The sequence below is a fragment of the Tachypleus tridentatus genome, chromosome 7, assembly GCF_004210375.1.
Source record: "Tachypleus tridentatus isolate NWPU-2018 chromosome 7, ASM421037v1, whole genome shotgun sequence".
Lineage (NCBI taxonomy): Eukaryota > Metazoa > Arthropoda > Merostomata > Xiphosura > Limulidae > Tachypleus > Tachypleus tridentatus.
The window spans coordinates 145,800,800-145,824,109 of NC_134831.1; the positions used below are offsets into that span (position 1 = coordinate 145,800,800).

Below are 23,310 nucleotides of genomic sequence, written 5' to 3' on the forward strand. Positions count from 1 at the left end.
AATATGTAAAATAAGTCTGTAAAATGAAATAGGTGACAGACCAAAATAAACGGATATTTTATTATACCCTCTAACAGGTATATTACATGTTCTTTTCTAACAGTTAAAACATCTCTTAGCCTACGTTTTTATGTTTGTTATCAAGCAAAGCCAGATCAGGCTAGTGGCTATGTCTGCTGCATAGAATAGAATCTAGGATTTGAGTGTTGCAAGTCTGTAAACGTGTTACTATTCCACTAAGAGATCTTTAATGCGTCAGTATTCAGTTCCAAATACTTCTACAATAAAAGAAACAATACTAACTTGAATTCAAAGTTTTATTTTCAATTCAAATATTTACAAATTTGTTTTATTTCATACATTCACCTATACACACTGGAACTAAATTTTAAAATTTCAAGAATTAATCAAATTAATACAAGCAATGACACTGAGGTCAAATAAAGAAAAAATATCCAACTGTCATCTACTAACAAAATTTATTATTTGAAGTTTGAAGTTCAGGGTCTTTTTATTTCTCATTTGAATTTTTTACATTTGCAACTAATATTGGAACCCTTAAATTTCAATAATTTCTTTCATTCCTGTAATTTTGGTTAATTTATAGCTTGAACTGTAATAATGTTTTATTAAACCACACATATAAAAATTACTTGTTTTTAGATAACTTATTGAACAACAGTTTTATGGAGGGCTGTTAAGACTGAAAGATAAACATTTTGTGAATTGATCACAACTTATGGAAGGTTAACAGATTATGAAAAAAATATAAAAATTCCTATACACAGAATAATCTCAGATTTGATGGGAACAATTACTGAAGATTGGAAGAAAAAATTTAAAAGGGTGATTATTTCACAATAAAAAAGTGAAACTAAAAAAAATTAAAAATCACATTACTATAACGTCTATATCTAACACCAGTTTTCTAATTATGTACTTAAGTATTAAAGTACTTAAAACCTCAAAAATTACTTCAATAACAAAATTTAAAAGCTCATCTATGAAAATTATATTGCGAGTACTTTGTAAGTACATCCTGATGAATTTGATGGTGATCAGAGTCCAAATCATTCATAACACATTATATGTGTAGATAAGAAACTTATTCTAATTTTAACAAAGATCTACAAAATAAACCAACTTTAAAAAACATGTGATATGAAAAGTATGTATAATGTAAATAAAAACCAATGTACGTAAGCAACCTGAAAACTGTCTCTTCAATACCCTCATATGACAAGTTTAAAATGTTGCATTTAATATAACAATTTAAGTGCCAAGTGTAACCATACCTTTTACCCTGCTTACTATAATACAAATGTTTACAAGGCACTGAAACACTGCATATTACTTAATACAAAATACATATTAAAAGGACAATCAAAATATTTTAATGGCAAACAGCTAGTCAGTAAAGATGAAGAATTATTTTACATTGAACAAACTGAATGTATTTTTTGTTAGTTTAAGATATTCCATCTGATCTTACTTTATTTTTACAAAAAAACAACAACAAAATTTCAACCTTGTAATTTCAATAATCTGTACCAGATTATCTTAATGACAGTTTATTTACTCATGATGTCTGTTTGAAGTATGACTTATGTACGTATGGGCCAATCACTGTATTGCATTTTAAATTTAAAAGAAAAATTAAAAAAACTCTTAAACTTTATTGGACAATTATTACAGTTTACATAATTTTTGAATTCAATTTGCATTAAGTTTTGTATTAAATTATTTTTCAATTTATATTCCATTCTTTGCATTTATAATTTTGTTAACATTCTTTTACATAAAACAAAATCATTTTATTCTCCACTGCAAGTATGGAATTTTTAAAATAATTTCTTTTGAATGTTTTTCCTATTAATTATGTTTCTCACACTTCCACTTCTCCTATTTGTTTGTACATCAAAAGTCACCCCTGCAACACTTTCAACAAAAGTCAACCTACTCATAGTTACTGACCCCACTCCATAGTCATTCAACTAATAAATCTCATAATACACAAATTTTTTTTCTTGATTCTCAATTAGTGGTGTTTTACAATTTAGTTCTAAGCATTTGGACAATGTACGTTTTTATTTTTCTTCACATATTTAAAGACATTTGGATAAGTAAGCCTAGCAGCAATCAATTTATATTCAAGCCTGAAAGTATTTATGGCACATTACCACAGTAGTTAGGATCCATTCAATAAGAATATAAATGTGTCGTTTAACAAATTACTTCACTCTACATATGTACATAAAAAAATTTATAACTTCTACTAATATACTAGTTGAGTGTAAGTAATACATATTACAAAAGTAACTGTAAAGTTATAATGATAAAACCATTAAGAATTATAATGCCAGTAATGGTGAAACATATCACTAATTGTTTTTATCACACAAAACAGTGAAAAATGTACTTTTATACATTATCATTTTGACTTCAAGTTACACTAATAGTATTTCAAACTTAAGATATTCAGAAATTATAAAAATAAAAATTAATTGATGTTCATGTCAAAATAATGTTTCCATGAAAGTTCCTGTATTTTGCTTTCTATTGTGGGTTATCCATTCAATAGCAATATTAAATCACTTATGAAATATAATACAGGCTGATGTTCATTTGAACTGAAAAAGTGTATGCCTACTAGATTGTCAAAAACACAAATGTTGTTAGTAAAAGGCACATTCAAACAAAAGAATAAAAATGCTAGTAGTAATATAAATTGAATCATGTCTGTTTTTACAATAGCAGCTAATGCTAGAACACATACAACAGTTTGTAATAAAGAAATAGGGATTCTGAAATTTATTGTTACTTAACCTGAATAACAAAGAAAGTTACTACCCAACTATAAAACAGTACATTAAATCAAATCTAGAAATTTCTCTCCATCATGCTAACAGTAAATACAAGCTAACAAGTACTCTAGGTCCAAATGATGATGTTTGCTTCAGCCTGGTTGAAAAGAGGTTAACAGACACTCTAGATATAAATGAAAATATTTTCCTTCAACAATTTTGATATTAGAGTACTAAAAGGACTGGAAAACACCTATAAAATTAAAAAAATCCTCTGATCTTACAAGTTTACACACTATCTCTGAGCTATCAAGTAAGATGAAGATTTAAAGATACAAGAAAACAATGGCCACAGATCATGAGATTTTTTAGACATAATCACAAATTTCTGCAGTTAAAACTTATAACAATGATATAAGCATTAATGAAGTCAACTCCTCTCCCTGTTCAATATTCTGTTTCATGATGAACAATGCATGAAGTATTATATTATTAACTCTGATATAATTTATACTAAGACTCAAACACATTGTCAGTATGATAAATTCACAATATGTAAGGATATATTTCAAAGCTAAAACCTATCATTCATAAATTTACCAGTTCTTAACTGTTATTTCCAAATGCCTAACATGTCAAACTTTGTAATTTAAAACCTGATGCACAATATGTGGCAATGCAACTTATTCTTCATAATGGTAATTTATTATATCCACTATACACTATAAACATGAATTCGCAAATAATGCATGTAGTATGACCAATGTCTTGTTTTTATATTAATTAATTTATTAGGATGCATTTTTAACACCAGAATACAATGTTTTAATAATTTCTGCTTTAGTATCTAAAGTAAATGCTTTCCATTTCTTTGTTTCACTCATTCACTGTGTAAGAATTTAACAGTATATACTAACTTATGGCTAATATTTGAATAAGGCAACAGTCACGAATATAACTGTTTCTGAATTTTGCTCAAAGATACACGAAGGCTATCTGCGCTAGCCGTCCCTAATTTAGCACTATAAGACTAGAGGGAAGACAGCTAGTCATCACCACCCAATGCCAAGTCTTGGGCTACCTTTTTACCAATGAATAGTGGGATTGACTGTCACATTATAATGCCCTCATGGTTGAAAGGGAGAGCATGTTTGGTGCGACCGCGATCCGAACCACACGACTAAATTGGAATAATTGTTTTTGCATTGTTATGAAAAAAGAAAAAAGTGTATCGTAACCTGTTCGTGTACATTGATATGAGAGTTATAGATATATAAATATATTTATGATGATATTGTACATGTACAAAACAGTAGACTTTCCCAACAAATTTTGGTTACTTACATAAAACTATATTGAATTTTGTTATGAAATGAAATTTTTCTATTTTCAAGACTGCCAATTATTACTTTATATGCTTGATTTTATTTTAGTGATCACTGCAAACATGAAAAGATAACATGTTCCTTGTGGCCAGCCAGCTATTTTCTTATGAAATTTTCACTATAGCTGTAACTTTAGAAATGTGTTCCTTATAACTATATTTAACTGCACTTTTAACATAAATCAAACCACTTTGTATACCTTACCAACATTGCACTCTGGCAGTGCAAATTTTCATAACATATATGAAACTTCATTTCCTTGAACTTTGTAAAACCAAAAATTATCAATTGAAAGACAAAAAGGTTTCCATCATACTAATTAAGTGCAGTTTTAAAAACCTTTTTTTAAGAAGAAAATATGAGGTTCTAACAGAAGTTAAGTAAGTATAGTTTTCAAAATGAATGTTAATGGTTGAAGTAGCTATTTACATTTAAAAAACATGTATTAACCCTCATCAGCTCACCTGGGGTCCACACAGACCACAACAACTTTTTCAGTTGTACATCTTTTTACACAATCAACAAATTTATCTATTCATGTAACTGTCAAGCAGAAATCCTCTAATAATACGACTATTTTTTTTCAAAACACTCAAATTGTAGCTAAATTCTCCATATAATATTTATCTGAGCTCCATACTATCATTGACCATCACTATACATGCATTTCACCCTATAACATACCAATACTTCTAAATGTTTATTTCACTATATAGGATGTTACACAGTATAAATAATCAAAATGGTATAGTGTCATCTCATCTGTTTGATTATAACATTGTGGTAAGCATGTATGCACATCTCATCAGTCAACAAATGTTCTCTGTAATGATTACCTATAGTAACCTATTTTATAGAAACTTTGTTGGATAATTGTTATAAAAAAACATGTTTATTGGATTTTCAATTCATAGCCTACTACACATGTTAGGGTCTAGCCAGACCCAAGGTGACCCACAACGTACATCTTTTAGTTTTCTTCAAATTAAATTTTGCAATAGTACTGTGGTAATCTCATCATATATTGGAAGATAACGACTTGAATATAGAAGAATAATAAAATTTTAACATTTGTTTAATATACTGTTTATATTAAAATTGTTTAATACTACTTATTTGGCTACTGAAAACAATGAAATTTTGTAAGTATTTATCAACATATTTCCTTCACAATACACATATTTTTATGTTCTTCACATTGCACACTAACCCTAATAATAGCTATAATGCAATTAGTTTTTGAAATTTCAATCCAAAGCTTACTATTAGGTCCATTTTGTGCTCAGGTCCTGTTGAACTCCAAGTGTTCTACAGTGTAGCATTTCAAAAGGTAAGCTGGTGAGTGTTTAAAAATGCTACATACCTTTTGAAGACTGAGGAGTTCAAGTGTCCAAAGTACAAAATAACTATTTTCTTAGTTTTAGATCACACTGCAAGTTATCAATCATGCAACGTTTATTGAAAAAGCAGTTAAACATCCTTAACCTTTTCAACCTGGACACTCTACGATGTGCAAGAGAAAATTATATCGTCTTACATCTGAAATTTTATTGAACTACTATATGTTATACTAATTAGTACATAATAAAATCTTAACTAACAGCCCATGTTTCAGTAGCATGCAAGTTTTATGTTCCCAATTCTACAAAAAAACGTAAAACCAGCTAGAAAGACAGAAAAATTGTAAAAGGTAGGGGAAATTGTCTATTTTTTGCATGTTGTTAATCTGTATTCTTTGTGGCATTATTTAATTAAATAAAAATTATTTAGTGCATTACTACTATTTGTATAAAAAGTAGGATCAAATGTCCTCAACAACTGATGGCAAGAAAGAAGACTGGGTAAATAACTTATTTCTTGTTTTTAATGTTTATTCTTTATTATTATAAAAGCAATTAAAATGTCAAGAGAATTTTTTTGGTTAGTTAGATTAGGTAAAATATATAACAGCAATGTAAAAATGTTTCATGAGGTAAGCACATGGGTAATGTAATTCAACAGCATCGCATGAGCTACATATACCCCAAATGATTTACAACTTATAATGGTGCAGACAGTGGTTAAACAGTTCAAAGGGCAATCAAAAGGTTAATAAAATTTAATTTCAAATAGATGTATACTGTTACAAGCTTAAAGCTATTAGGATAAACAGATGTTGTTTCATGTTACAATTTGAAGTCATTCTAGAAAGACAAAAAGTGTAACATATTTTGACTTTGTTTTGGTGGTTATGAAGTTCAAATTGACTGCTCCTATTTTCAGTTAGGGTAGAGAAAATAACAGATAAAATATAATGTTTTACTGAAAAAAAACGTTTGAAATGAATTTAGGTTTTAGGGATTACACAAGGAAAATCTGAGATTTTTGAGATGAAAAAATTAATTATAATCTTGACATCTAAATTTGTGTTAAATCTAAATTTAGATTTGTCTAAATCTACTTTTAACATGGACTACTCAAAACAAATGCTAAATATATTAATGTAAATATCTTAGTTCATTAAAAATTCTTCCCTAAAAATATTTTTTGTATGTGAAAGTCTTTTAGTGTTAAATGAAAGACTGCCAAATTTTGTGAAGATATACAAAGTTAAAAGTGGTAAATCTATAGAGACTTTAAACCAGTACAAAGAGATCACAAGGTTGGTCAAATTGACCAAACTCACATTAGTTAAGTTTATTTTCAGTTTAACTACAATATATAATTTAAAAAACAAAAGCCTATGATAATTGAAGTACAAACAAAATACTATAAAAAGATATAAAAGAGTTGCATACAACTAAATTAAAAGTTAAGATTTGCTCTGTTTTATTTAAGCAATACTATTCAACCAAAATTCATATGTTTTACCCTTTTTTAAAAAAACATTGTATATAGATGATAATTGCATCTGTTATTGTAAATTTACAATAACAAATCCATTAATTTTCATAACTTGCATAAGCATCAGTTTATTTTTCTAATACTCAACCTTTTGATTTCACCTGAGACATCATTTTTTAATGGTCTTGTTTTTATTTGTGTAATAAAGCTTTGTTTGTGATGCAAAGTGTGCATATATGCTATTGTATTTCTCTACATGTTAATGTTCCTTTTTTGTGATATTTACAATGAAATTTAAGGACTTCATACTGTGCCCAGTGCCTCACTCTTGGCTATGTTCTACGAGTACTAAAAGATGTGTAAAAGGGACCTCATGATTTTACCAACAAACATTATCAACTGTTTAAGCTTACCCTGTTTTCAATCATATTCTCCTTAAATTAGTCTTTTTATTCTGATTCATGTGACTTGAATATAGCTTTGTTCTATATATTAACTACAGAAGTGATCTAAATGCTGGTTCAACGATGACTGAAAAGGTCTCCAGCAGAGGGTAGTGGAGCTAAGCCTCCTGTAACATTTGGAAGTAAAGTCAGGTCTGGGAGATTCTGAAGGTGTGATTTCAATTCATTTTGTACTCTTGTTACTTTTTGAAGTTTTTCTCTGTATTCCTGTATCAAAAACACGAAGTACAATTTTCTGTGTTTCAGAACATAATCCCCGATATAATATACATAGAGAATATTTTATTCATGTGGAAGTATCATAAATAAATATTAAAAGATTTCACCCTTCTTTGATATAACTTATGTAACTAAATAACTAAAACAGATTAATTTCAAAATACTGATCAGCTTTTTATAAGACTGAAAGAGAATACAAGACAAAATAATATTTTGTAATGGTCACTTTAAAACATCCTAGACTTCACATTAGTCAGCTAATGTAAAAATATATGTTTTATTTACAGGTAATTTTAAGAAGATGGGCTAAAAATTTACAAATAATAACCTGTCTCAGGATCTCATATCCAACATTTATTGTAATAAAAGATTTACTAAGTAGCATATACACATGGACATATGCTATTCAATAATTACTGTTATTTAACCACATCACACTGAAAAACTTTTATATTTCTTAGAATATTTGCATACCTCAAGTTTTTGTTCAGCTAAAGCTAATGCATTTCGCTGTGCATACGTGTAATCATTCAACATCTTGGCTACTTGTTTCCGGTCTTCTAATTCCTGTTGTAGGCGACTGTTGTAGTCATCCAGTAAAGAACATGCTTCATCCACCTGTTTTGACAACTTATCTGCAGCCTCCTTATCTTAAATTATCAACAAGTTTACTAAATACAAAAATGACCAACTTCTTAAAGCATTTTGCAAATAAATATGAAATATATATTGAAGTGCAAGGAATATTTTTTTTTCCTTTGGCTTCCTAGTTTAACATAATTACATGTACCTTAATACATGTCTGTGGCACATATTCTGACAACTGTAAACTACTGGTTTGTCCATTTATTTCTCTCTGTGCTTTGGTCTCCACATTTTTACTTATTTAAAACATTTAACAATGGTTTTCTCAAGTTTATTAGCACAGAGGTAAAAGATAATCTTTTTTTAAAGCTATCTGGTAATTAATCTTTTTAAAAATTAATAATTCTGGATGGAGAATGCTATTTCAGTTCAATAAGATTAGAATTTGTAATTATATTGAAAAGAGCCCAGCAGCAGAAGTATGCAATATACAATACCAGTTACCTGATTAACAAGTTTGATGACTGGCTTTTAATATCCTACTTAAAACTGTAATATGTATTTTTTTAAGTTTTGAAAATAAAAGAAGAGAACATTTTAGAATGAGCCATAATTTCTACATTTTATAATTATTTTACACTAATGGTCAAGACAACCAGGTCAACTTGTGAAATTATGTTAAAAATAATTTTTTTTGAGTTTGATCAATTTCTTTGTAAGTATTGTACCTTTATTTCCTCAAAATTGTTATTCACTACAAATTCCTCATAAAATTTTGAAATCCATACGGAAGTATATTATGGAAAAAAATAATTCATAATTTTGTACAGAATCAGAAATTTATTTTGGGATTGTAACAGGAAAGATAAAAAAAAATACTTTACTACAAACAACACACCAATAATTATACCTTTGAATCATGCAATAAAGTTGGAAACTCAAAACTCACAACCTTACCATCCAACTTCTCTAATAGTGATACATCAGAAACCTCAGGAGGAAGGTTTGCAATTTTTTCTCGAACTATTGCATCAGAAGAAGCAGCATTTTCTAGATCTTGAAGTGCTTTGATTAACTCTTCTGGCTATAACAAATTTTTTTTTCTTTTTTACAAGAGCCAATTCAAACAATTAACTCATGAACTTTTAATCATTCTTACTCAAAGAAATAGCTTATGACACAAAAAGTAGAAGATTACACTTTCAGATAAAAAGCTTAAGAAAAATGCAGAAAACAAAATTTTCATCATGTTTTGCATGACATTTTTAGAAGAAATCAAAGCAAGCAATAAAACGTATTGTTTAGGATTTTTCTAATGTAAAAAAAACAAAAATAATATTTAGGTTACCTTATCATAGCCACCAAACTTTTTGTAAGCATGGAGAGCTAAACCAAGAAATCTCTTCACAAATTCTCAGAAAATTGTAAATAATTATTTCCTGAATAACTTGGATATTTGTGTAAAAACTTCTCTCGATTAGTCTTAAGATTAGTCTGACTGCTAACCCTTAATGTGCAAACTTAACATTATTTGTTGCCCAAGATAGTGTACAACTACCAATATTTATTAGTTGATTATTTTAATTTAAATAAAATCTTTTTGTAGACAGCTTTAATTTCATATAAAAAAGTGATATTTTAAACTCAACACATATTCCACTAAACATTCTGACAATTACATGTGTCCATGGATATTTATAAAAGACTTAAATGTAATATTTGTTTCCTACACTCTAAGTACATTTTGTAGAATTTAAAACAGGTTTAATGAAAAATGAAATTTAAATCATAATTATTTAGAAATATTTTGAATTATCTATATATTTTTAGATCACAATCATATAGAATAATCTAAATGATAAAATTGTATAGAGTAATCAATAAAAAGCAGTCAAATATTTTTTAAAATATTGTCTTATAAAATTAAGAACTTAAAACTTATATACTATTAAAATATGACTTCACTACAAATTTATAGTATACCAACTGGTATAACAAACAAAAAGAAGTTTAATTAAATTTTGAATGTAACTCACTAAAACCCTTGTGACATGTGTAGTAAAAGATGCCAAGACAGAGAGGGTTGTATCATTTAAAGAAAGTCACAGTCATTTTATTCTTGCTGCATGGTTCATGATAAGGTGAGTTCTTTCCTTCTGTAGGTCAATTTTGATTATATGATTTTCTGTATGTAATATTACAATATAAACACACTGCTAGACTTGCCAAAATTTTAATAAATCACAATTAGTAATTACCATTGTGAGTATTATAAAATTTCTTAGCAACTTACCAACTGTAATAAGGACAGAATTCAAATATATACCTATTACAAGTCCTGCCGTGACGTGTGTTGAACCTAATTATTTTTCAGCTTTATGCACATATCATTTCTTAAATTATCTACAACATAAAATGTTACCAATATTATGTCTAATATTTTAGACAAAGAATCCTCCAAAGAAGCATAAAACTTCAAAGGCAGTTTTAACAGCATTTCTAAAGTTGGAGGTACCAGTAAAATTGATGTGCTCAACCAACATCCACATCAGTAACAAGTATCTCACCAATATTGGTGCCAAGTGCAAAACAACATTTACTTCAATAATAATAATAATAATAATAATAATAATAATAATGAACTTTCAATAAAAATGAACTTACCAGTTTCAAGATCACAACATTCTGAATCAACATTCACTCCAATAATAACAAACCTGTAAGTATCAACACTACAATGTGGAAAATCAACATCCACTTTAGTAACAATGAGTCTGTTGGTATTAGCATCCACAATAGCAACAAAAAGATCAAATTTTCCAGGAAAATTGGAAAACTGATCCCATGGGCTTAATACAAGTATGATATGAATGATGTTTTTTGTATGTATCTGCACTGTGTAAAGTAATCACTTACTCCCATCACAGCATTCATCAGTTTTGACATTTCCATGGTTAACAGGATGGAATGATTTTAGAAAAAGCAAAGATGGTCTACAAAAGCACGACAGAAGTCAGAATCATAGAGAATGGATTACTACAATCAATGTTGAAACACAAGATGCAACGGGGAAATACGTTAGCAGCAAAGAAGTTGAAAAATCAAAGCAAGTAGAAAAGCACTCCAGGTGATTTTTTTAAATTATTATATAATGGGAAAAACAAGGTTTGGTATAAAGGGGAACTGAGGCTTATGAAAGTGACTTTATGCAATTGTTAAAATGGTATCAAAGCACAACCCCCAGTTTAATACATATTTTTTTCTTCATACATCCATAACAAATACTGCAGCTGGGTCCCACAGAAAGAAATCATAAAGCACATAGCTCACAAAGTACTCTGTGATGTGAAAGCTGTTAACAACCATTTTTTGGATTCATTTGGGAATAAGTGTTTTTGTGACTCTGGATAGTGGGATCAATTACGCTTACATGCAAGATAGGTCAATGATGATTTAAATGGATAGCATTCTTTATTCTCAGTGATATGACAGCTGAAAACATTACAAACATGGACTATTATCACATAGATTAAATACTGATCAAGCTCTTGTGCAAAGTGATGGTGGAGTAGCAACACAAATTTTAAATGAACATTCAAAATGCACCTTCAGCTATTATTCTGGTCATGAACTGAACTTGACAGCAAAATTTCATTTTAATAGAGTGGAATCACAGGAAGTTCTACAATAGGTTGTCACATTTATTAAATACTCCTTTTGTAGAAAACCTTGGGTTTTGCAAGGCAATGCTGTGATGTCATTTGTAGCTCAGTATGGCAGTTTGTTGGATTGGCCAAAGAAAACATTATAATATTGTATTGTCATTAAAGCTCCTTGGTTCATTGATAGCATGTAGGAGTTTAAAATTTTTCTGGTCTGAAGCTACTGGAAAATCTCTTTGCAATAACACAGCCAGTGCACATCTAAATACAGTCACCTAAAGCTTAATATAGTTTATATGCACAAAATTTGAAGGCATGATTTCTCTTCTGCAGGATGATGATGATGGTAGCACCACAACAAGGTTTTACAAATCTATCTACGCTAGCCTCATATAGCTTGTATCATGCAAGTGCGAGACAACTTGGGATATTGTTCACACACATCATTAACGGTATGGGCACTGTAAGTCAAATGCCATAATGGACATAGCTTTTAAAGACCTGCTTCCAGAACTTAAGTGGTTCAAGATGTTTTGACAGTCATTGAGGACACTTTCTGATTAAACTGGAAACGACTGAAAGTGGAATGTGAAAATGTACTGTACAGTGTGTGATAAGTGACTTTTTGGGTAAGTTATGGAAAAGATTGAAAATGATTTTTCTGGTGTACTTTTGCAATTTTTAATATTTGTGGAATAATAAAAATAAATGCATATTAAATATTAAATAAATTTTAAGAGGGCTAAGTTGCCATTTAACTGTATAGACCTTGTCTTACAGAAAACTGCCTGGATAAATCAAATTGAGTGAATTTTGTCAAGAAAATTAAACTTAAAGTCTAAATTTTGTATGTCTTTTCATTCAAACTTTTCTTATTAATCTATACATTATTTTTTGGAAACTCTCAAAATGCTCTAGTCTGGATTAAAACTGTTCTACTTTTTTCTTTCACAATAGAAATATCCTTCTGAAAAGGTACTATACTTTTATAATAATCATGGGTATTCACATGCTAGGTTAAATATCTGTTGTCTAGTCTATCAATATTAGCTTTAATTATATTACATATTTTAATTTCTATCCTAAAATATCCTTCTAAATTAGTTAATGACATTTCTTGACAATGATGTTTAACAGGCAAAAACATATCATTACTCTAACAGCGAAATACGTAGGTCTCAGCAGCACGTGATACGACTTTTTTTTGCAAGGTATGGAAAAAAATGAAAATGATTTTATGGTAAAAGTTGAAAACAATACATGTACAAAAAAAATCGATGAAAACATTGATCCTAATAGTAATTAGTGGGATTAATTTCAGTACCAACAGGGTGGGCTAACTGTGCTTGCTTTATTTGTTATTTTAATTGTATGACCAAAACATTTCGTAACAAGTCCTGGAAATATTTTCTTAATGCACACCAAGATATTTTTTGGATTCAACTCATGCCATAAGTTGCTTTTAATCTTCTCATTTTTCTATGAAATGCAACATTACTCCACACACCTCCCATATGGAACAAAATATACTTTTCTTAAGATAAGTGAATAATGATAAAGTGGCTAGACAATGGTAAATTTATTAATATTTTATTACATTCAGTGATTTTGCAAGCGAAAGTGGGCAGAAAATGTCAGAAATGCTGAAACAAGGATTGCAAAAACGGTACTGACATCACTGATTGCAGATAAGATTTTTTTTCATAATGAAGCCAAAACGTCCAAAAATGTTATGGGTGAACAAGCTTGTATCTTTGAAAAAAACCACTTGCCAAATATTTTCCTTGCACTTCTTGTTGTCTGAACCTAATTGGAGTGCATGCTGTAGAATCATGCTCCAAAATAGCCACTTTTTGGCTATATGAATTAGCTATATGTTCTTTTCAGTGGCAGTTCTGAAAGAAGGGCTATTTTGGAAGAAAAGACAAGTTGCTCTCTACATCACTTGAGTGAAACAGGTGAATCACTTGAATAGAAACAATTTTGCACTATTAAAAAAGCACCTTCTTAGCAATATTGCAACTCTAGGTAGCATAATTTAATTTGAAGCAAACGATCTGAAAAGCTACTTCAAGACTTTTATTGCAGTTGTGCTTACCACATTCTGGGTAAAAGTTCTACAGAGTTTGGAAAAGAAAAATTTGGTTCTTTAATCTGGTTGTATTTTGTTAAATATAGAATCAGCCAACATAACTGAACTGCAAAAAGAAATGCCATTATTCCTGATGCTAAAACTGTGGCAAATGCAATTGAAGTAACTTCTGTGTTAAATCGACAAAGAAAGTGCAGAGACTGTTTCATAATACAGTGTATTATGTGACAATGAACAATATTATACATTAAGCAGTCAATTTCAATCCATTAGAAGAGTTTGTGATGACTTTGCAACAGTTCTGAAGTTTAGGAGCATGTGTGCTGATGAAATCAATACATCATGTGAAAAGCTAGTTAAGTAAATATTCCCAGAATCTGAAAAAGTTTGGGAAGTGAAGTTCAACATTCAAAATCTTTGCTCCTTTTCAAAATAGTTTAAAACCTTTGAAGTTACTGAATGCAATCTACAAAATGAAACCACAAACTATTTTTGAGGAAATTTACAACACTATTGGGATCTTTTGCATGTTGCCAGTAGCTTTCAGTAAACATAATCAAACATTTTCTCCAACTGATTATGTGTAAGAATCAGCTGAACAACTTTGCCATTCTGTGAATCAAATGTGAACTTGACATCACAGACACCTCTGAGGATTTTTCAAAATTAAGTAATGTATGTTTTGTACATTTGTTTTGCATAACTCATGTTATTAGGGGCCCTCTGATTAACAAGCAATTTGGTATATAAATTGTTTACAAAATGTTTAAAATTTCAATAGGATTTCCATTATTAATTGTTAACACATCTTTCAGTTGTATACAGAAAAGCCCTAGATGATGGTGGATCTTAATCAGTTATCTAAGATTCTTTTATCAATACTACAAGGTTTCTCTATTAAAACTCACAAAATTAAGCATGAAGAATCTACTAAACCCCACAGCCAATGTTTGTATTCCATTGTACTTAAGGGGCCAAAACAAAAAAGAGTAATAGCAAAATCCACTAATGATTACATGAAACATAACATTCAAACCTTCTAATAAACACTTCAGAAACCAAAACATTGCAACAATACATAAAACATCCATAAGGTAACATATTTCTCACACTGAAAATGCATATCCAATTGGTGGATCTTAATCAGTTATCTAAGATTCTTTTATCAATACTATAAGGTTTCTCTATTAAAACTCACAAAATTAAGCATGAAGAATCTACTAAACCCCACAGCCAATGTTTGTACTCCATTATACTTAAGGGGCAAAAACAAAAAAGAGTAATAGCAAAATCCACTAATGATTACATGAAACATAACATTCAAACCTTCTAATAAACACTTTAGAAACCAAAACATTGCAACAATACATGAAACATCCATAAGGTAACATATTCCTCACACTGAAAATGCATATCCAATTGGTGCTTATATCTTGATTTTCTTCTGCCCTCTCAGCATTGCTAAAACCTTTCAAGATCAGTGCATCTGTCTGTATATGACCTATCAATTTTACACAATTTCTGATCATGTAACTACTTTATACCAACAGATATTAGACCATTTACATTGTGCAACTAGCTGCCTCTGCTATTCCTGTTCAATCTTCACTTTCAAGAATTAGCAGCCTTCAAAAGAAGAAAACCACAGAGGAGAAGGAGGATGGAAAGTACCTATTGGAAATACATTTTCAAAGTAAGAAAAATGTTAACTTCAGATATGGTCTTACCTCCTCTTATACAAAAATTAGAATCCCACATTGCAAAGGCCGATGGGCTGATTAAGGCACACAACATGGAAATTAAGGAGAAAGCAACCATCCATACTGAATGGGTATTCTCCAGGATTAAAATGAAGCACATTTATAGGGTATCATCCCACTTCTGAAACAGGTATGCTTTTCACCATTGAACTAGGAAATTAATCTGTTATGACTGAAAAAAAAGATATGCACAAATGCAATTTGTTTTGAAAGTAGCACTCCACAGTAAAATATAAATAGAATAAGTTCCTCAATTCATCCTCAGCATTAGAAGGCCGAGGATAAGAAAAAAAATACTGTAACATAATGTAACATCTGGCAACATAAACATAGCAACTAGAGCATGTGAACCATGTTATATATACTTATCAACCCCAACCATGAATAAACTAAGTGTCATATATCAAGCATCTAGAATTACAAAGAGGAAGTAGCTTTTGGCCGAAACTGGACAAATACCCAAAATACCCATAAAAGCAAGTAATACAACAAATTGAAATCCAGAATTATAGGGTTCTGATGTAGCCTCAACTCAACAGGAAGAGGAGTTATACACTGCTGGCCAAAATCTTAAGGCCAATGAACATAAAGAAAAAATATGCATTTTGCATTGTTGGACTCAAACACTTATTTGAGAAGAGCTTTGAAAGATGAAAAAAAGAAAAAAGAAAACAAAAATAAGAAAAGGGAAAATAAAAAAAAACTTTTTAGCATTTAATAGGGAAAATGTGAGCACTATGAAATTAGCCTATGAACTAGCTGGTCAAATGTTTAAAACCATACTGAAATTAAGCATTAATCTGTAAACACATAACAAAATTTAGTCATTTGTGTTCAAGCATTAGCATTGTCAACATCTCCCACTGACATCTCCTGTGTTATATTGGGTAAAAACTTGACAAAGAGTTGAAACGTGGCAGAATTGCTGAGCTGCAAAAGCAAGGTCTCTCTCAAAGTACCATCACTGGTGAGATTTGGCATAGTAAAACTGCTGTTGTAAATTTCTTTAAAGAACCTGAGGTACACGGAACGAGAATTTCAAGTGGTCGGCCCAAGAAAATTTTGCCAGCATTGAATAGGATGATTTGACGGGTTGTCTGGCAAGACACCAGCTGATCATTGAACCAGATTAAGGCCCTTACAGATGCAGAATGCAGCTCAAGAACAATAAGACGGCATAGATGAAAAAAAGGCTTTAAAAACCATCAACGTCTTCAAAGGCCACACTTCCTTCCACACCATGAAACAGCTCAGTTAAATTTTGCTGAGAAATACCAAACATGGGATGTATAGAAAAGTGGATGAAGGTTTTGTTCTCTGATGAGAAAAAATTTAACCTGGATGGTCCATATAACATCCAATATTACTGACACAATAAGGATATCCCACCAGAGGGCATCTTCTACAAGACACAGTGGAGGAGGTTCCATCATGATCTGGGGTGCTTTCTCCTTCCATGGAACAATGGAGCTTCAGGTTATACAGGGACATTAAACAGCAGCTGGCTACACTGGCATGTTGGAGAAAGCATCCTTTTTGACTGAAGACCTTCGCTTGTGTGGAAATGACTGGTTCTTTCAGCAGGACAACGCTGCAATCCACAATGTCCGCAGGACAAAGGACTTTTTCATGGCAAATAACGTGATTCTTTTGGACCATCCAGCGTGTTCACCGAACTGAACCCCATTGAAAATGTTTTGGGGTGGATGGCAAGGGAAATAGAAATGGACATCAATTCCAATCAGTGCATGATCTTAGTGAAGCCATCTTCACCACTTGGAACAACATTCTAGCCAGCCTTCTGCAAACGCTTATATCGACCATGCCAAAGCGAATGTTTACAGTTATTCGCAATGGCGGCCATGCAACTCACTACTGAGACCTCTTGTTGGGCATTTCCTATCCTGTTTAGGACTTCTTTTTGGTATGGTCTTAAAATTTTTGACCAGCTAGTATTTAGGCTAATTTAATAATGTTCACATTTTCCCTATTAAATGCTAAAAAAGGTTGTTTTTTTTTATTTTCTCTTTCCTTATTTTCATATTTTGAATCTCTACTCAAATAAGTAATTGAGTTTAACAATGCAAAATGCATATTTTTTCTTTATGTTCATTGGTCTTAAGATTTTGGCCAGCAGTGTATCTTTAACTGTTATTACGAGCAGAAATCATAAGTCCCTCAACTGTAACTGCAATGAAAAAGACCTTCTGCATCCAGAATCATGAGAACATTGAACATTCACTCAACTGTAGGAACAGTGTATGTATGTCCTGTAGCTAACATTATGAGTCAGGTGAAGTCCCTCAAACTCAACCATGAAGCAAAGAAAGAACCTCTGCAACCAGAATTAAGAAGCTGGTGTCATTCTGATACCAGTATTATAAGAAGGATCCTGTGTAGGCTAGATAGAACTGCTCCAACTGACATCCAGGGAAAATGGAAGGAGGGAAACCAGCTTTGCCCTCTTCTCAATGAGTGTATAATCATAAGTATGCATGAGAAAGTAAATTTCTTAGCTCACTCAGAAGGAAACCTCCATGGTTCACCATCCCAACTCCACTGACAGAAAACAAAAGAAAAGGGGAAAGTAAATACAGTGGCGACTCTGGAGGAACAGTATACCGAAAAAAGTGCAATGGGTGTCTGCAATTCTCTATTTTGAAGAGCAGATCAACCATAAATTATTCCACCTGGAAATCGGCAGGAACAGACAAGATCCCCTTTAGTTTTACTCATGATTGTCCATGAATAGTGGTTGTGGTCAGATGACACCATCCAGCAGGCATCTACATGGCCTTATGAAACACTCCATTTTGACAGAGCCTGTTGCAACTTGTAGTAATTATAGTAAAAGTGGTTGCTAATGTGAAATTGAGAAAAGAAGCCATACCTACCTGGGGAACACTTGCCACAAAGTGGGATCTTGGAAATAAAAGAGTACACAATTGAGAAAATACTAACTTCTGGTTGAAATTTAACAGATATGGTCAAAACAACTATAGAAGGCAGTTATAAAAAAACTCAGAAGGGGAAGCTGCTAGATCTGGTAAGTAAAGAGATTGGAAAGCATTAGGAATAATCCACATATCAGCCCACACAATGTCTTCCAGAGGACAATTCAACTAGGCGACTAATGAGAAAGATATTATGAATATGATGAGATGCGAGACACAAAAGGTTTCTCTCCTGTAATAATAATCCATTACAGGCCATATGAATTAATATTGAAGCTATATTGTGAATGTCATGGGAGGTAAGTCATAGAAAATAAAAAGATCCCAATGAATGAACAATTAGTTACTAGTACCTTGAAATGAGTTAGCGTGAGCCACATGACACTTGAGGGTCTTGACAGGATATAACAAACAGTCAGGATTGGAGCAACCATAAAGGTGAGAAATGGCTGGTAAATGGATTGGTAAGAAAGATCTTTCCACTTCTGTGGCTCCCAGAGAAAAGACCTATTGGAAAAAATAAGAACCAATGTGAAAAATAAAGAGTCTTGTGCATATGGATTGTAAAAAACTCAGACCAACAATGCCCACAAGCCACCATGAACAGAAAATACAATTTGAGAAAAAGGTGAAACGAAGAACAAGAAGCTAAAGGTGCAAAAGCATAATGAGACAATGCCTGTAACACCAACTGTAAAATTCCAATTCTGTAACTAAAAAGGTCATTTGGATTGAAGAATACAAAAGAATTTTAGTAGACCTGATAGAACTGGGGATTCAAAAATCTTCCAATATTTAGTGAATATGGATGCCTTATATGAAGCTACCATAGATTTAGCAAGACCCTTCTCAAATGCTAAAGTTAGAAAAGGGGATATGAAAGATACTTTTAGATGAAAAGGGTTTAAATTCCTTTTAATACACCAGTGATGATAAATATTCCAGTTCCACTTATAAATGAGAGTGGTTGGCTTAAGGAAAGATTTAGTTAAGTACAGAGAAACTTTAGAAGTTAAACCCTTATATCAGGCAAAGGACCACATAATATCCAAGCATGAAGGCCGAGTTTCCAAACATCTAATTGAAGAATGTTTGAACAAGGTTATCTCAACAGACTCTTCTGATGTGGAAGAGGTGGAGGTGGACATTCCTGCAGATACTGAAGAAGCAGAAACCATGCCTGAACTGACCAAAAAAGTTACAACCAAAAGAACTTGGAAGGGAGTAAAACAAACCATAGTCAGAACCCAGGGCAATAGCCAAATTGAGGAAAAGGAATATAGATGTAAAATTGTTCAGTCCTTGTTTGAGGATGAAGTACTGGAGACCAAAACAACTGCAGTTAAGAATTCTAATGAGCCAAGGTAGCATCAATCATTGGAGACTCAAACTGAGAGAAAACCATTGAAAAACCTCATGACATAGAATCCATTCTGTAAGAAGAATCCAAATGTGTCAATACAGATCTTGAACCATTGCCCAATATACTACAAGAAGTTCGATAACAATAAGAGTAGACTTGTCTTCTGTATACGTACCCTGGAATTTCTAACCTTGAAGATAATCTCCCCATCTCTTAAAAGATATATCTATAAACTGATGGCATCTTGGTTAGAGGTGGTGGAATAGGTACCCAAATAGTAGTGTTGCTCGGATCCAATCACCATTCATAACTGGTAATGTTAATCCAAAGTAATGAGACAGGATAATTAAAAAAATCAGAATGCATGATCCATTGGTTGTGCAATGACCACTGAAAAGTCTCATATGTGCTTGTCTCAATGGAATGAGAGGCTCGAGGGATGCCCACATCCCCAAAAAGAGAGAAAACCATCTTACAATGGATCATATTACAGATAGCATCGACTGAAAATGACCCCTCCAATGGCTGTTGTTAAACACCAGGAAGCAAAAGTGAAAGAGGTCTGGTTTATTACTGTAGTAGAAACATTAACTTGAAAATCTATACCTGTGAATAAGTTTTTTGTTTTTATTAAGCAATGTGTAAATATAAACAAAAAGATGACTATAGAAATGCAATCTGCATTCAAATTTACAACATAAAAGTAAATAATCACAATGCTCTCTGGCGTTTGAGAAATAGCTATAGCATCAGTGGATGGAAAGTATGTTTTGGAATACTACCCACCTGATTCACAAGTAGTAAAAAGGTGGTAGAAGGTGAAATATCCTGAATAGGTGTAGATTGTGACTGGCCAAAATAAGAAAAAGAGTCCAGATTTTCTTCACCATGATGGTATTCTTCCTCAAAATTTTGTTCAGGTTCAATAGGAAAATAAATTATCATCATCTGAACTTACAAGTCAAGCTTCCTGGACTTTTTCTACAAATCAAGTCAAACATGAGTCCTGGAAAGTCATACCATTTGCATTGTCAACTGTCATAGGAATTTCTGTTTCCAATATGCTAATCCACAAATTCATAGTAATTGCAAATACAAAATGGTTAAAACAACAATTCAGACACTGAAACATGAAAGTGTTGAAGAAAACTACTGAATAAAAATTTTAAAGAAACTATAACAAAGCACAATCAGAAGCTGTAGTAATACTCAAAAAAACACGAGTCTAAACAGTGTAGCATCAATTTAGAAAGTGATGATTGTGCATGAACACCAGAGGGATCCAGATGCACCAATACAGTTGGCACAATACTTTGGTGGACAGCAGTACCATAATATGTACATGCTCAGAAATGATGCAAAATTTATGGGATATATTGACTGGTGCACTGATCTCAAAAATGTTTTTACAATGCTTAGAGGGCAGAAGAGGAAGTAAGACTATTGAAAGGTTATGGTTCAAGAACTGCTCTACCTCAACTTGCTGCTCTGTATTGATAGTACTCAAAATAAAATGACAAAAGAAATAAGACACTAATGCTAACAGCAGGACACATTCACACAATATTTCAGCTACTAATATATTTGAAGCTGGAATACTGTGCTTTTCCTAACATCTACCATTACTTCTGTGGGAACACTTACATCTGGTGGATCTCCAGGAAGTAAAGATTGGACTTGTTCCTTTTCTTCAGGGACTGGTTTTATTTTCTTCACTGGAGGTTCTATTTCTATCAGAAAAGTATAATGTTACTTCTCTGACATGAAAAATATATTGACAACATGCCGCTGTAATATAAAACTCTGAAATTCATCGTAGCTTTACCAACTTTTCAGACTTCTCTTATATTAGTTAATTTCTGATCACACAAGCTACGTAACTGAAGCAAAACAAAATCAACTTGACCACCAGTACAGCTATTTAAATATATTTTTCTTATAATCCTACTTGTAAACATTAGAATGCCAGTTGGGTAGCTTTGCTCTTAATGATATTTTATATTGTAATCCAATGATATCTCAAGAATTCTGGCTGGTTTTGGAACTCTAGACTAGTTAAAAGATGCCAAGCTGTACTTCACTTCCTTGTACGCATTTGAAAATGAAAATCAGTGATCGATATAGTACTTGGTACTCTAGGTTAATATGACCTAATACAAAGCTTATTAGCTTTCGATTAAAAACCCATTTTGAGATGAATTTAAAAAATTGCTAAGGTTTAATCTGTTTTATAATTAATACTAACTTCTGTTCAAAACAAGATTACCTCCTCAAACTTCAGGTAATTACTAAAAATTTAGCTTGTGATAAAAAAATGTGAGGTCGCAGCTTCCTTCACACATAAAAAGGTTGAAGATGATTATTACATGAAAATAAATGTGAAGGTTACAGTCCCAAGTAATATCAAAAACTACTCCAGAATTTGATGCATTTGTTTGATGCACGATTAAAAGCACAATAATAAATTGACCATACTATCATATATATTTACTATATCTTGTTTGAAAAGAATTTTATATATACTCTTCAAAACAAAAAATGCAAAAGGGATATTTTTGTTATTTTAAAGAAAATATATGTAATAACATTACAAGCTCAGAGTATGCATCAGTTATTTCAGAATGCATGGTCATTTTAACCAGAGGCCTTCAGAAAGAATAGTATCTTAAGATGCTGTGTTAACTTAAGACAAATGGACAAGTTGATCCACACTGATGCATTTCCATTACCATAAACATAAGAAGAATGTCTGGATACATTAGAAGGTTTCCAGTGATTTAGTAATTTAGACCTGACATCTGGATACTGGCAAATCAAACTTGTTAACGAGAACAAACTTAAAACTACTCGCTGTACCCAAGATGGTTTGTACAAGTTTTGCTTCATATTCAGACTATGTAATGTGCCCGTCACTTTTGAGAGGCTAGTAATATACTCTTCAAAAAAAGAAACGCAAAAGGGATATTTTTGTTATTTTAAAGAGAAATATATGTAATAACGTTACAAGCTCAGAGTATGTGATGTTACACATGTTAAGGCACTGATTGTCAGACCAAAATGACAATAAAATTTGTGCACTTTGAAAACGGAGGAAAACATCAGATTTTTCACCAAAACGCATGCGTGTCCAATAAATTTGTTTGAGAGATCTGCATGTTCTGCAAGTGCAACATGTGCAAAATCCCTATAAAAGTGACGG

At 31.5% G+C, this 23,310-nt stretch overlaps 1 protein-coding gene across 2 annotated transcripts in view; it reads right to left on the minus strand.

Annotated features, from left to right (window-relative positions):
• Window positions 1-303: 303 nt before the first annotated feature.
• LOC143256835 (regulation of nuclear pre-mRNA domain-containing protein 1B) overlaps window positions 304-23,310 on the minus strand; it is a 38,144-nt gene continuing 15,137 nt past the window's right edge. Inside the window, exons 4-7 of one of the 2 annotated variants that reach the window (XM_076514578.1) lie at window positions 21,756-21,835; window positions 9,238-9,364; window positions 8,170-8,345; window positions 304-7,683 (exon numbers count right to left, since the gene is read on the minus strand). In XM_076514578.1, coding sequence (XP_076370693.1) covers window positions 7,534-7,683; window positions 8,170-8,345; window positions 9,238-9,364; window positions 21,756-21,835 — 533 coding nt within the window. In that variant the 3' untranslated portion in view covers window positions 304-7,533. Of the gene's footprint in view, window positions 7,684-8,169; window positions 8,346-9,237; window positions 9,365-21,755; window positions 21,842-23,310 lie in introns of both variants that reach the window. The other variant, XM_076514577.1, reaches the window with a different exon arrangement.